Source organism: Elgaria multicarinata, chromosome 6 (assembly GCF_023053635.1).
Source record: "Elgaria multicarinata webbii isolate HBS135686 ecotype San Diego chromosome 6, rElgMul1.1.pri, whole genome shotgun sequence".
Classification (NCBI taxonomy): Eukaryota; Metazoa; Chordata; class Lepidosauria; order Squamata; family Anguidae; genus Elgaria; species Elgaria multicarinata.
Window position 1 is genome coordinate 14,042,562 of NC_086176.1, and position 14,190 is coordinate 14,056,751.

The 14,190-nt window shown below is 46.7% G+C and overlaps 2 protein-coding genes across 2 annotated transcripts in view; one reads left to right on the forward strand and one right to left on the reverse strand.

Moving 5' to 3' along the window:
- The window catches only part of IGFBPL1 (insulin like growth factor binding protein like 1), a 39,854-nt gene extending 39,250 nt beyond the window's left edge, over window positions 1-604 (forward strand). Inside the window, exon 4 of the mRNA XM_063128450.1 lies at window positions 453-604. Within this exon, the coding sequence (XP_062984520.1) occupies window positions 453-599 (147 nt within the window). The 3' untranslated portion in view covers window positions 600-604. The remainder of the gene's footprint in view (window positions 1-452) is intronic.
- Window positions 605-8,623: 8,019 nt separating this feature from the next.
- Window positions 8,624-11,073, reverse strand: TOMM5 (translocase of outer mitochondrial membrane 5). The gene is made up of 2 exons (XM_063128498.1): window positions 10,888-11,073; window positions 8,624-9,066 (listed from the first exon to the last, which is right to left on the reverse strand). The coding sequence occupies exons 1-2, from the start codon at window positions 11,006-11,008 to the stop codon at window positions 9,032-9,034; spliced, it is 156 nt and encodes a 51-aa protein (XP_062984568.1). The 5' UTR covers window positions 11,009-11,073; the 3' UTR covers window positions 8,624-9,031.
- Window positions 11,074-14,190: the final 3,117 nt, after the last annotated feature.

Here is a 14,190-nt window from a genome sequence, read left to right on the forward strand (position 1 = left end):
TAAATGAAATAAAGGGACACCGTGAAACAAATCTATTATTTGTTTCATTTTGTTTCAAGCAAAATGTTGTTTGGGAGCTGTGGGTCGCTTCGCATTCGGATTCCTCAACTGTGCTTTTCAAATACTTACAGCTGCCGTTTTCTTGGATTTTGCTGTTTGTTTGGTACAACTACAGGCTGCCCAGTGCAGTCTAACCCAGACCAAGCTCCATATCCAAAGAAGATTCGCATATAAATGATATTTTACAAATGTTTACTTTTTTAAAAAAAAATGGATATAGTTGCTTGAGGTCTTCAAGAAAACCATCCTGATTTAATTCCATATCCATATCAAATTAAATATAGTAGATGAGCTAGCCCCATGTAATAATAGATTTGTGAATTGTATAGGCATGCATTAATGCTTTTTATTGGTACGCTTAATTTTTCTTCTTTGCGTGTGCTTTCCCCTAGATTAATCCCCTGACAAAAGAAGACGAGGGCGTTTACCAGTGTCTTGCTACAAATATGGTGGGAGAAACACAGGCCGAAGGGAATATCAAAGTCTTAGAGCAAAGTAAAAATAAGGCTCATTTCTCACTGTCAGATGACATGAAGTAGCAAGGTAACGTTAACGCTGTTAGTCTTCTTTGATTCTAGGAATTAGGGATGTGCTCTGCTTCTCCTCGGACCGGAGAAGCAGGAGTGGATCGGGGGGCTTCGCCTCCCCTTAAGGCGGAGGCGAAGAGGATTGGGGGAGCCGTGGAGCGGATCGAGGTGAAGGCGGATCCTTCGCCTCGATCCAGAGCTCCGCAAAAAAGATAAGGGGGGTTTACTTGGCCCTGCCGCTGTCGCTGCCACCCATACGGCGACGGCGGCAGAGCCAGGTAAGGGGGAGGGGGGTCTTACCTGCATCCGTCCACGGTCCTGCGGCTGCTTCAACTGAGCCCGAGGACTCAAACAGGAAGACTAGGCCGCACCTCGGGCTCAGTTGAAGCAGCTGCGGGACCGCGGACAGATGCAGGTAAGGGAGAGGAGGGAGGGGGGCCTTACCTGGCACCACTCCCCACCACTGTGGAGCTCCGATTCGGAGCCGGAGCTCCGCAGTGAAGCGGAGCAGCCCGTAGGCGGATCGGGGCGGAGCGGAGCGGGCCCTACTAGGAATGCCATTTTCAAAGAGTGTACAGGCCCAGCTTTCAGCATAATCAGCATTAAGTACTTGCTTGTACATGGTGCTTTGCAATACAGATAGGGAATATAAAGCCGTCCAGATTTTGTTGGGCTGCAATTCCCATCATCCCTTACCATTGACTATGCTGGCAGCCCAATAACATCTGGAAGGCCACATATTCCCCACCCTTGCTTTACGGAGTGACGTAACAGGACAGGTCTCCTTTTCAACAGAAGGGGAAACCGAGGCACGACTACCATGGAATGTCTATAAGCACGCACAGTTCCAAGTTCTTAAATTCTCATTTTTCAGTTGGAGATATGGACCACGGGGGTTAAAACAAAAGATTCAGTAGAAAGAAACAAAAACAGGTTTCTGGAGGAAAAGAATTCTACATGCTCATTATCCAGTTTTCAAAACAGGGACGCCTGTAGCCGTACCCTGGTGGGATGGTGCAGACAAGTTTGCGTCAGATCCCATCTTTTACCTGGTTCCCACTTGGTTTTTAGATACCAGTTGGAGTTTGATGCTGAGCTTTAAAACTCTAGAATGACAAGGCTGAGGAAGTAAGCGATGGCCTCCAAGCCGTATACAGCCTCCAGGATCCTTTTGAAAGCACAGTTAGGCTGTCAGCCTGCCCAGCCTGCATCTTCAAAACTTTTTACATGTATGCAGTCCCCCCCCCTTTTTTTTTTCTGTGGCTCAACAGACCCTGACAGAAAAAAAATCCCAGCGGGGTAAGAACAGAAGAACATATGAAGTGCCCTGATGCTGGATCAGACCAAGGGTCCATCTAGTCCAGCACTCTGTTCACACAGTGGCCAACCAGCCATCGGCCAGGGATGAACAAGCAGGACATGGTGCAACAGCACCCTCCCACCCATGTTCCCCAGCAACTGGTGCACACAGGCTTACTGTCTCGAATACTGGAGGTAGCACACAACCATCAGGGCTAGTAGCCATGGATAGCCTTTGCCTCCAGGAATTTATCCAACCTCCTTTTGCAGCCATACAAATTAGTGGCCATCTTGTGGTAGTGAATTCCATAATTTAGCTATGCGCTGTGTGAAGAAGTACTGACTAGCCTGGCTAACAAGGAGTCTTGTGGCACCTTAAAGACGAGCACATTTATTCTGGCACCAGCTTTCGTGGGCACCGTGCATTTCATCAGCTGCATCTGATGAAGTGGACAGCGGCCGCGAAAGCTGATGCCAGAATAGGGAGACATTTTCCTCCCTCTCTCAAAATACTAGAACCCCAAGGGGTCATCCCATGAAGCTGATGGGTGGGAGATCCAGGAGAAATAAAAGCAAGTGCTTCTTCACACAGCGCATAGTTAAATTATGGAACTCACTGCCACAAGATGTAGTGATGGCCACCCGTTTGGAGGGCTTTAAAAGGGGGTTGGGTAAGTTCTTGGAGGCGAAGACTATCAGCGGCTACTAGCCCTGATGGTTGTGTGCTATCTATCTCCAGTATCGGAGGCAGTAAGCCTGTGTGCCCCAGTTGCTGGGGAACATGGGTGGGAGCATGCTGTTGCACCATGTCCTGCTTGTTCATCCCTGGCCGATAGCTGGTTGGCCACTGTGTGAACAGAGTGCTGGACTAGATGGACCCTTGGCCTGATCCAACATGGCACTTACGTTCCTTATCAAATGTGTTCATCTTTAAGGTGCCGCAAGACTCCTTGTCTCTTTGATAAAAGAATAAGGTTCCCCCTGCCCTGCCAGCCAAAGAAACCCTGCTTAGAGCACATCTCTTTTTGGTGGCAAATGGAGCGGCCGACGGACAGGGCTCTGTTATCAGCAGCACCCCCTCTACCTACAGAGGCCCGCTCCTTACTGAGCCGTTGCAGGATGTGGATATTTAAACAGATTTATCCTGCCTAATATGTTTCTGTCAGGTTGTATTTTTTGTTGGTTTGTTTTAGATCAGCCTTCCTCAACCTGGGGCGCTCCAGATGTGTTGGACTGCATCTCCCAGAATGCCCCAGCCAGCAGAGCTGGCTGGGGCATTCTGGGAGTTGTAGTCCAACACATCTGGAGCGCCCCAGGTTGAGGAAGGCTGTTTTAGATTATTATGATTTTGTTGTTGTGTACTTGGATCAGAAAACACCAGGGGAGCAAACACAGGTCTCCTACGGCTCAAGAATTGAATTGGGGCAGAGGGCGGGGAGCAGTAGTGGCCACACCCCTTCTGCCTCAATTCCACTGCTAGTTCTTTGTGCCTCTCATCTGTTTTCTTGGGCAGGATATTCTCCGACAGACCAGGACAGCAAGACTATTGCAGCCCTTTTCTCTTTGGTAGAGCCCTGAGGAAATTCCAAATACGTTGTTTGTGAGCCTTTCCTACCGCTCTGTGGGAACAAAAGCTTGAAGGAAGTGGGAGCCTGGGGTGGGTGAGCTGCCCTCGTCCACATGTGCATCACTCTTCCTCTTCTTGGATTCTGAGATGTGCCGTTGAGCTGATGCCAATGTTTCCAGCCCCGTCACAAGCAGCCCACCAGCATCTGAGACACTCTCGAGGGTGTGAATTGCTGGAAGAGGCGAAGCTTTGTGTGGGGTTGTCGCTGAGCTCAGCAAAGAAGAATCGAGTTGGTGGGGGATAAAATAAGGAGCCAGGACAAGGCGAGAGGCCAGAGCGGGTGCAAAGAGGCCTATGGTGGTACACAGAGGAGAGAATGCATTCTGGGTGAAGAGGAAAAAGAGGGGGTAACAGATGGTGATGCACTGTGAGCTGGAAAACGGAAGCATTAACAGTTCAGAAAGAGAGAGATCCACACGCAGAGACCAACAGTATTGTGGGGCACAGAAATTTAATGGAAAAGGTGTTCTAACGAATTGCTTTTCTGCAACCAGTGTCACCATGCAGCCCTCTGAGTCTGCATAAAAGAGCCCTCCAACTGACAAGTTTTGCACATCTGCCCTGGAATGTTGTGAACAGAGAAGTTGCCTTATTACATCCGCAGATGATGCCAACAGATAATCGTCTTTTCTTTTTCCCTCTAGGAAGAAAATTGGAGCTGCGCACGGACTAGAAACCATTGAATTAGTGATTTGCTTTCTTACTGGCTGAAGACTAGAAGACACTATCTTAATGTTCTTAATGTTGATCAAATGGTGGTTTGTACCTCTTTTTCTAGAGTGTCTGCATAATACTGAACATGTAGTTAATGTAACAAATGCTCAATTAAAGCATGTTTTTTTAAAATATTTAAATCTTTTTTCCCCTTTTTATTAGCTCAACCTTAGTGCAATATCCTTGCATGGGGCTGTTCAACTGAGCCCACACTGAAAATAGAGCATTCCTGCCTCTCCTTGCAATATACGATAGGAAAGGAAAGGAACCATTCGTGCAAAGCACTTGAGTCATTGCTGACTCCTAGAGGGACGCCTGCTTTCGCTGACGTTTTCTTGGCAGACTTTTGTAGTGGGGTGGTTTGCCGTTGCCTTCCTCAGTCGCAGTTACCTTTCCCCCAGCTAGCTGGGTACTCATTTTACCGACCTCGGAAGGATGGAAGGCTGAGCCGACTGCCTGAGAACCAGCTTCTGCTGGGATCGAACTCAGGCTGTGGGGAGAGTTTCGGCTGCAGTAACTGCCGCTTACCACTCTGCGCCACACGAGGCTAATCATAATAGCAGAACTGTAACCCTTGCATCTTTCAGAGGCCCTCATCAGATGACATGCTAAGCCACGATGGTTAAGCATTTTGTGCTAACTATGATGGCTAAGTGTGGCATGTGTGGGGCATTTTTCCTAACCATGGTGGCTTCCTAACCACTCTCTAACCATGTGCTGCAAAAGGGTTAGTGGCCCTAACCATGGCTTAGCATGTTGTCTGCATGGACCATGTGGTTAAATCAACGCTACCTCAGTGCAACAGTGATAACCACCTTGTAACACGATTAGCATAACTACCCTCCCCAAAGCGTCATCTGAACAGGGGCATTTTGAAACAAAGGGAATCATTTGAGAACTTGTCATAATCGTGACTTCTGTCAAGTTATCTGTGTTTAATCTTTAAAGAGGAAGATTGCCATCTTTTCCCGCCCCTGCTCCATCAGCCTGTCATACAGAAATTAAAGTGCTTTTCATATCATGACAGGCTGCCATTAAAGACACAGAGGCAGAAAAGAAGTTAGGATGCAATCCTATGCATACTTACCTGGGAGTAAACCCAATTGAACTCCATGGGACTTATTTCCCTATACGCCTAGGACTGCCCTGCAACATTACTACAAACCTTCTGCTAGGTTCAGCCACTTTGGCCAAAATAGCATCTTTTGATGCTTCAACAGAAGCCTTTTTCCACCCTCTGCAGCAGCCTGGCTAGGAAACGTAAAGCTGTCCTTCATTATATTGCTATATAACACAACTTTCTAACAGTCTGTAGTTTTTCTCTTCACAAAGCCTCTAAGGACACGTTCCTGATCAAAGAAATCTACACAAAATCAGCATGACTGACAGGTGAAATGCTCTATTCAATATGCTGGTGCCAGAGATTTTGCAGCAAAGAAAATAGCTCGCTTCTGCCACCTGCTGGCTACTCTCAAACACTGCGATACTAAGCAATGGCTTGGAACAATTAAGAGCAATTGGTCCTATGACTGTTACATCATTGCTTTTTACTGTCGCTAATAAGTAAATCTTACATCACTGAGTAATGAGTGGGGAAAGGAAGTGTAAAGTGTAAATGGCCAAGACACTGTACACAGAGGACTCACTAATGAGACTGCCAGCATTTTAATAGCGTTAAGAATTGCCTTGCTTCATCAGATCAAGGCCCTGGTTGAGCAACACAACTCTATCTCCAAGGGCTGTAAGCCAGATGGAAGCTGACAAAGAGGACATGAAGGAGATGCCCTTCCCACATTGGTCGACAGTTTGTAGCTTTTAAAGGTATACTGCCTTTGAATGTGGAAGCTCCATTTAGGTTATTATAGTTCTTGGTTGATCGATTCTCCATGAATTTTTCTAATCCATTTATTTATTACATTTTATATCCTGTCTTTTTTCCTCTAAGGAACCCAAGGCAGCATACATAATCCTCCTCCTCTTCACTTTATCCTCACAACAACCCTGTGAGGTGGGTTGTGCTGAGAGTCTGTGACTGGCCCAAAGTCACCCAGTGGGTTTCCATGGCCAAGTGGGGGATTAGAACCCGGATCTCCCGACTCCCAGGCTGACACTTTAGCCACTACACCACACTGGCTCTTTTAAAAAGGCATCTTAGGCCCTAACTGTCATAAGCAACAACATGTGAGCCACCTTGACACGGCTGCTTCCCATGGGAAGTAGTATTGCCGGCCGTGCCCAAGCTCTCGGCTCACTCCAAACAGCACTGACATAGAAGCAGCCCTGCCACTCTGGCTCCCCTGCTTCTGCTTGTAACACACAGGTCATAGCTAGCTCCAATCACATTTTCACACAGTAAATTTCATATGCCGTGTGTCTGAGGGTCTGCTCCTGGTGGTCCCACATAGATTCATCCTGATTGGAGTCCACCAGGGGAAGAGCCTTCAGCGTGGTGGCCCCCCTCCTGTGGAATTCCCTGCCTCTGGAGGTCAGGCAGGCGCCAACTTTGTACTCCTTTCGGCGCCTCCTGAAAACATTATTCCAGGAAGCCTTTCCTTAATGTCCAGCCATGATTCACTGTACATTTTGTTTCTTTTAAAATGTTTTGTTTTATTCTGTTTTTTTCATTTTATCTTGTACACCGCTCCAAAATTTTCAATGGGGAGTGGTATATAAATATTGTAAATAAATAAATAATAAATATAAGAGCAGCCATGCTGGATAGTACAGCACTTTCCCCTCCACATTTGCCCACAAGCAGGACAAGGCTAGGATAGCAGCCGCCTGTTCGTGTTCCCCAGCAACTGGTGTTCAGAAGTGAACTGCCCCAGATACTGGAGGGAATATATGGCCATCATGACTAGTAGCCATTGATAGCCCTTATTCTCCCATGAATGTCAAATCCTTTTTAAAACAATCCAAACTGTTGGCCATTAATACGTTGTGTTGTCATGAATTCCATACCTGGACCATGCGTTGTGTGAAGAACTTCTGCTTATTTATTATGAATCTCCTACCATTCAGCTTCATGAAATGACCCCAGGTTCTAGTATTATGAGAGAGGGAGAAAAACCTTTCTCTATTCACTTTCCCCAAGGAAAGGAACCTGTCTTGCAAGCACCGAGTCATTACTGACTCTTGGAGGGACACCAGCTTTTGCTGACGTTTTCTTGGCAGGCCTTATAGCGGGGTGGTTTGCCGTTGCCTTCCCCGGCCGTTATTACCTTTCCCCCAGCTAACTGGGTACTCATTTTACCGACCTTGGGAGGATGGAAGGCCGAGCCGGCTGCCTGAAACCAGCTTCCGCTGGGATCGAGCTCAGGCCGTGGGGAGTTTCAGCTGCAGAAACGGTTGCTTTACCGCTTTGTGCCACACGAGGCTCTTTCCCAAACCATGCTTAATTTTATATACCTCTATGGCCCTGTTCAGACAACACCCTAAACCATGCTGCTTAACTACAAAATGGTTAATGGAATGCACTAACCTTAATGCATTCTATTAACCGTTTTGTGGTTAAGCAGCATGGTTTAGCGTGTTGTCTGAATGGGGCCAGTCTTTCCCCCTTGCTCCCTTTTTTCTAAGCTAAAAAGCTCAAAATGCAACCTTTCTTCCAACCTTTGAGGATGCCTTCCGCACTTCTTCCAGCTCTAAAATACCGTTTTAAGGTATGGGAAACAGAACTGTACACAGTATTACAAAGTGTGGTCACACCATAAATTTCTATAGAGACATTATGCAATTGGCAGTATTATTTTATTTACATTTCCTAATGGTCCCCAACATGGAATTTCCCTTTTTAGCAGCAAACCAACATCACACTGGGTCGATGTTTTTATCAAGTTATCCGCCACAACCCCAGAATTCCTTTCCTGGTCAGTCATCTCCAACTTTGATCCCATCAACCTATATGTAGTTAGGCCTTTTCGCCCCAATATGAATCACTTTACACTTGCTTACAATTAACTGCATTTGCCATTTTGATGCCTATTTCCCCAGTTTGGAGAGCTCTTTTTTGAGCACTTTGCTCTCCCTTTTTGTTCTAACTATGCTAAATAATTTGGTGTCTGCCCTGAACCAATTATTCAACTTCAATGGACGACCCCAAGTTCTAATGATGAGGGCGAAGAATTTATCTCTGTACCTTTTCATTGCTGTTGTCTCTGTCTTGCATGCAATCACACCCTGTTTTGTTAAGCAATCAGGAAGACTAGTTAACTTCCACACTGGCACAATTTTAGTTTCACCTGGTTTTGAACTCTGCATTCTAGGAAAACTAGAGCCCTATCCGTTCTTTGTTCCTATCTTCTACTGTCCTTATTTGCACTTGCACAATGTTTGGAATGAGGGGAGGATTCTAAGAATCAGTATGACCAAGTTAACTGTAAGTAGTGCCAAAACATTATGATTAAAACATATGCTCCATTTTATTTTAACCATTGAGGCTTCAAATGACAGTCTTCATATAGAGACAATATCACCGTAATTCTTCAGGGACAGCTCGAGTCCAAAGGACTCTGTTTACAGACACCAGTTTTCCCAAACAAAGGTTGATTATAATTTTTGAACAGGAATAAATGTGTACCAACATAAAGAAACCGTTTTTTCACACATGGTAAGGACAGGGACAAAAAAGTTGCTTGTTTTCTCTCTTCAGCTCTACTATGGCTTCCCACGTATCTCTCTATAGGAAATGCTTGGATCTGTTCGTCAGGATATCCAGCCTCCTCCTTGCAGGCCTATTCAACATAAAGCCCATCACAGTCCACCTTGGTCTTCCAGGCAAGCCATCGTTGAAGCGCTTTTGTTCTCATATGCTGTCCAGCTTTTTTAAGATGTATGGAGCTAAAGGCAAAAACACACACACACACATCCCATAGTCAAGCCAGTTGTCATCACCACATCTTGCTACAGTGAATTCTATAAATGATCATAAGCCTCCCTGTCCTATCAACCTTTTTCACTAGATGGGCTTTTTTGCCCATCTAGCTGCAGCACTATGGTGGGGGAGAGGAGGCGGCTGTGGAGGCCTCAGTATAGCTCATTATCCTGGCCGCTCCAGTTTCCTTCCCTCCACACCCACCAAAATACCCCCTTTTCCCTCTTTCCAAGGCCACTTTTCCAACCTCTGAGAGCAGCTGGCATGGTTCTTTCCACACTGACTGCAAGGGGGTAGAGGAGGGGGTCGATTTCCCACACGCCCTTCAGAGGTCAGAGTGCTCTCTCCGACCTCTAAAGGGGAACTCTGAATAATCCTATGATCCCTCAAACGCTGTCTAGGGCCTAATCTACACCAAGCAGGGTACTGCATTATGAAAGCAGTATATAAAAGGCAGGAGCCACACAACTGCTTTATAGCGGTATTGAAATACACTGACAACTGTTGGGGCCCATTGACACAGACCATATATCGGTTTCATATCACTTTCATAGCGCTATATCCTGCTTGGTATGGCTCCTGCCTTTTATATATCACTTTTATTCCAGCAGTTTCTACACTTGCCTTCCCCCCCCCCCCCCGGATCATCCCTGTGCATCCAAATGACCTCCAGGGGATCCCGGGAGCAGGCAAGGACGACCCCTCCATTCTCCTGGGATAATCCTTAGGTGTAGAAAGGGCCACCACTTTCAGAGTGCAGTATCCTCCTTGGTGTAGAGTAGGCCCAGGGGCCATAGGATTGCTCCCTTAACTACACATAGGTGCAAAACGTGGTCCAGTTCATGCTGAACCAAGAGAAGAACGCACCACTGCACTTGAAACAGAGACATCTCTTTACCCCCTCCATCTAATAAGTACAATTAACACACAACATGCTTATTTATCTGTTAAACCATCACTACTTCCTTCCCTCAACTAAAATGTTCTTTATGTGGTTCATCCTAATACATCAATAGATCTATCCAGTTACTTTACCATTACCGATTCTAAGACACACTTTTTTCCCATATAAACATCTCTAAAAATGGGGTGCGTCTTAGAATCGCGGGTGTGTCTTAGGGGTTTCTTTTTCTGTTGGTGGTACTGAAACTAGTGTGCGTCTTACAATCGATGGCGTCTTACAATTGAAAAAATACGGTACTTTTATTTTTATTATTATTATTATCCCAGTAATAATGTGTGGGTGTGACGTGGACAGGGAGACATTTTTCTCCCTCTCTCAAAATACTAGAACCCCAAGGTGTCAACCCATGAAGCTGATGGGTGGGAGATCCAGGACAAATAAAAGGAACTATACTTCTTCACACGGCACATAGTTAAATTATGGAACTCACTACCACAAGATGTAGTGATGGCCACCGATTTGGATGGCTTTAAAAGGGGGTCGGATAAATTCCTGGAGGCAAAGGCTATCCATGGCTACTAGCTCTGATGGTTGTGTGCTATCTATCTCCAGTATCGGAAGCAGTAAGCCTGTGTGCCCCAGCTGCTGGGGAACATGGGTGGGAGGGTGCTGTTGAACCACTTCCTGCTTGTTCATCCCTGGCCGATGGCTGGTTGGCCACGGTGTGAACAGAGTGCTGGACCAGATGGACCCTTGGCCTGATCCAGCATCAGGGCTCTTCTGATGGTCTTCTGATGAATATCGCCCACCACCCTTCCCCGGGGGTCGCTGCCTGCACGTGGCCTCGAGGCGCCCGCCCTCCTCGCGCTCCCCGGACACTCACTGACGCGCAGCACCACCACGTAGAGGAGGAACGTGCGGACCGAGGACAGGACGTCCTCGCGCATCTTCCGCTTCAGCTCCTCCGGGTCCAGCTTGGGCCCCAGACCCTCGATGCGGAACATGGCCGGCGCGCGCCTGCTCCCTTCTCCACTGGCCGCAGCAGCAGCTCGTCACCTTACTCCTCTCCGGACGGACCAGAGAATGCTCGCTAGGCTTCTCCGGGAGAGCTTTTTTTTTTCCTGGCCACGCCCTCCCTACGGATGTCCGCTGGGGACAAATCCCTTCCGCCGTCGTCCGCGTCCTCGACCTCGCCTTAGAGGAAGGTGAAAGTGGCACAACGTCTACTCCGTATCATCAGCACTTCCGGTATAAAAACGAACGCTTGAGTTCCAAGGCTTTTTCACTAGTGGAGGCTCCAGTATCAGAACTCTAGTCTAAAGGAACTAGCAAACGTAGGGTGACCCTATGGAAAAGGAGGACAGGGCTCCTGTATCTTTAACACTTGCATAGAAAAGGGGATTTCAGCAGGTGTCATTTATATATATGGGGAACCTGGTGAAATTTCCTCTTCATCACAACAGTTAAAGCTGCAGGAGCTATGCTAGAGTGACCAGATTTAAAAGCGGGCAGGGCACCTGCAGCTTTAACTGGTGTGATGAAGAGGAAATTTCACCAGGTTCTCCATATATATAAATGACACCTGCTGAAATTTTATTTTCAATACAACTGTTAAAGATACAGGAGCCCTGCCCTCTTTTAAATCTGGTCACTCTAGTATAGCTCCTGCAGCTTTAACTGGTGTGATGAAGAGGAAATTTCACCAGGTTCTCCATATATACAAATGACACCTGCTGAAATTCCCTTTTCTATGCAAGTGTTAAAGATACAGGAGCCCTGTCCAACTTTTCATAGGGTCACCCTAAAAACGTATTTTCGGGGTTTGGGTCAGCACCTTGGATAGTTCCTTTAGAGTTCTGACTGAAACCCACCCAGGGCGAATTTACCACCCCATGACATCAAAGCCAGCAGCAGCCTCGCCTGGTTTTCACCACAGATAGGACAAATGGTGGAGCGACGCCCCTCACTGCCCGTGGAAAATTATGGCGACGTTTAATTATTATCGGAAGTTTCAGCTGTGTGTCACTCTACACTTTTCCCATCGCCCTATACCAGCGTTCACCTTGCTCGCGTGCGGGAAGCCGTGAACGCGCACGTAAACACCGGCCCCTGGGAGCGGGACTTGCGTGCGCGCCCACGGCCCCCCCCACACCTTAGTGAGCAGACGAATGGCTGCTTTGGGATTATCTGCGTTGCCCTATTCAAGCGTGATTAAAAGTGGTGAAACTCACCTGGACAGGAGCAATGGGGCGCCCCCCTCCCATAGCAGGCAGGCCTTGGCGGGTACAGTTCCACCGCTTTTAATCACGCCTGAATAGGGCTGTTGTCGCATAGACATCCTGCCTTTTCCCCAGTACTGGGACTCAAGGTGGGTTACAAGATTAAACATATAAATATACAGGGCTGGTGCCAGACTATTTTATGCCCTAGGCAAGGTGAGCTACTTGCACCCCCCAAAAATTGCCAACTTCAATTCAGCTGTTCAAGAAGAGTTTCTGAACTATTATATTTTCCTTTTATTATGTGTTTTTTTTCCTTAAAACAGCTAATTTGTATAAAACTGTGACCCTTAAAGGGCACTACTGTGCCCTAGGCGGCTGCCTAGTTGGCCTAATGGTAGCACCGGCCCTGTAAATATAAATTACAAAAGTTAAAATAGAATTAAACCTACAGTAAAATTAAAAACATGTTTAAAAAACTGTAACAAGTTAAAAGGGGGGGGGGAGGATCCAATACGTTAATACAGGTCCAGTATAGTTCCAAAAGCCTGCTGAAACAAAAAAAGGTTTGCCTGCCTCCGAAAGTGTAGCGCACAGAGGGAGCCAGCCTAGCCTCCCTGGGAAGGGAGTTCCAGAGCCTTGGAGCAGCCACCGAGAAGGCCCTCTCCTGCGTACCCATCAGGCATGCCTGGGGCGTTGGTGGGACTGAGAGAAACAGAGCACGGGCAGGCTCATATGGGAGAATACGGTCTTTCAGATAACCTGGATGTGAGCCGTAAACACAGGATCCCCTTCCTGGTTCTGAAACGCTTCTTTTTCACTCTACAGTGAGGAAGTGGGCATTGCCCATATGAGAAATCTAGGATGGTAACATAGTTATGACTGGGGAGCAGCAACAGCATCTCCATCTCTGCTCCACCCTGCAAACAAAAGCTGGCAGCAAAGACAGGTGCTCTTTCTAACTCAGGTCTTATCTTGCGTCGGAAATGGGTTAAAAAAAAGTTGTCTTTTTTTCTTTTCTTTTTTTAGAGACAGGCCCGAGGCTCGGACAGAAAGTACACCCCAATAGAGAAGGTAAAGAATGGGGGCTCAAATGAAAATGTGGGCCTCAGGCCTCCTACAGCCTTAAAAAGACACTGGGTGAATGGCACAGCTATACTTAAATTCTGCATTTTTCTGTTTTTGATGGATATTGCTAAGTTCCTGCCCAGGGGAGGGAGGAGGAAAGGGAACGTAAAGGAACCGGGAATCATCACAGGCATTTCTGGATTATTTTCAAAGCCTTCCTTCGCTAGACTGGGAGCAATGCCAGCTTCTCATAGAACACAATGGGGAACTTGATCGCTGCGTGATGTTGCAGCATCTTGTGTGTCCCCCACCCTCCAAAGAAATAAAGAGAAACAAAGACAGAGCTTCGCGCTCCATCCTACGAGCATTTACTGCATGCTCATTACTGGGCAGTCATGGATTCCTCAGAGATAGCTCAAAAGACGTCGTCTGCCTCTCATGCGCCTTCCACCCCTTCTGGCCTTCCTTGCGCCACAAGAAAAACCAGAAAAAGTCTGAAATATTTTTAAAACCGGAAGTTGCTGCTCTCTCCCGTGTCTGTGGGAGAAGCAGCGTGATCCTGAGCAATGAAACCAGGAGCGGAGAAGCTACGGTAGCCAGCGTTTTTTCCCAGGTGTGATGGAGCTGTTCATGTTCTTTCAAATTCAGGAACAATCTAATTTTTTTTTTTTAAAAAAAAACAACAACTTACAAATGCTTCTTGTGCTGGGAGAGAAGGAATAAACTGCCACTATCATTATCCAATGTCACATTACAGATTACAATTATTATTATTATTTATTTTACTATTTATTGCTTTTGTATACCACCCCATAGCTGAAGCTCTCTGGGCTGTTCACATAAGATAAAACCACTTAAAAACAATATACAAAGATTAAAAAACACAAAAACAAGCAAAA

What these genes read in the sequence shown, in the direction of transcription:
- TOMM5 (XM_063128498.1), bottom strand. Translation starts at nt 11,008, where the DNA reads ATGTTCCGCATCGAGGGTCTGGGGCCCAAGCTGGACCCGGAGGAGCTG. An exon ending in CGTGGTGGTGCTGCGCGTCA is followed by an intron (nt 9,067 to 10,887) that starts GTGAGTGTCCGG and finishes TTTTGCCTTTAG; the next exon opens with CTCCATACATCTTAAAAAAG.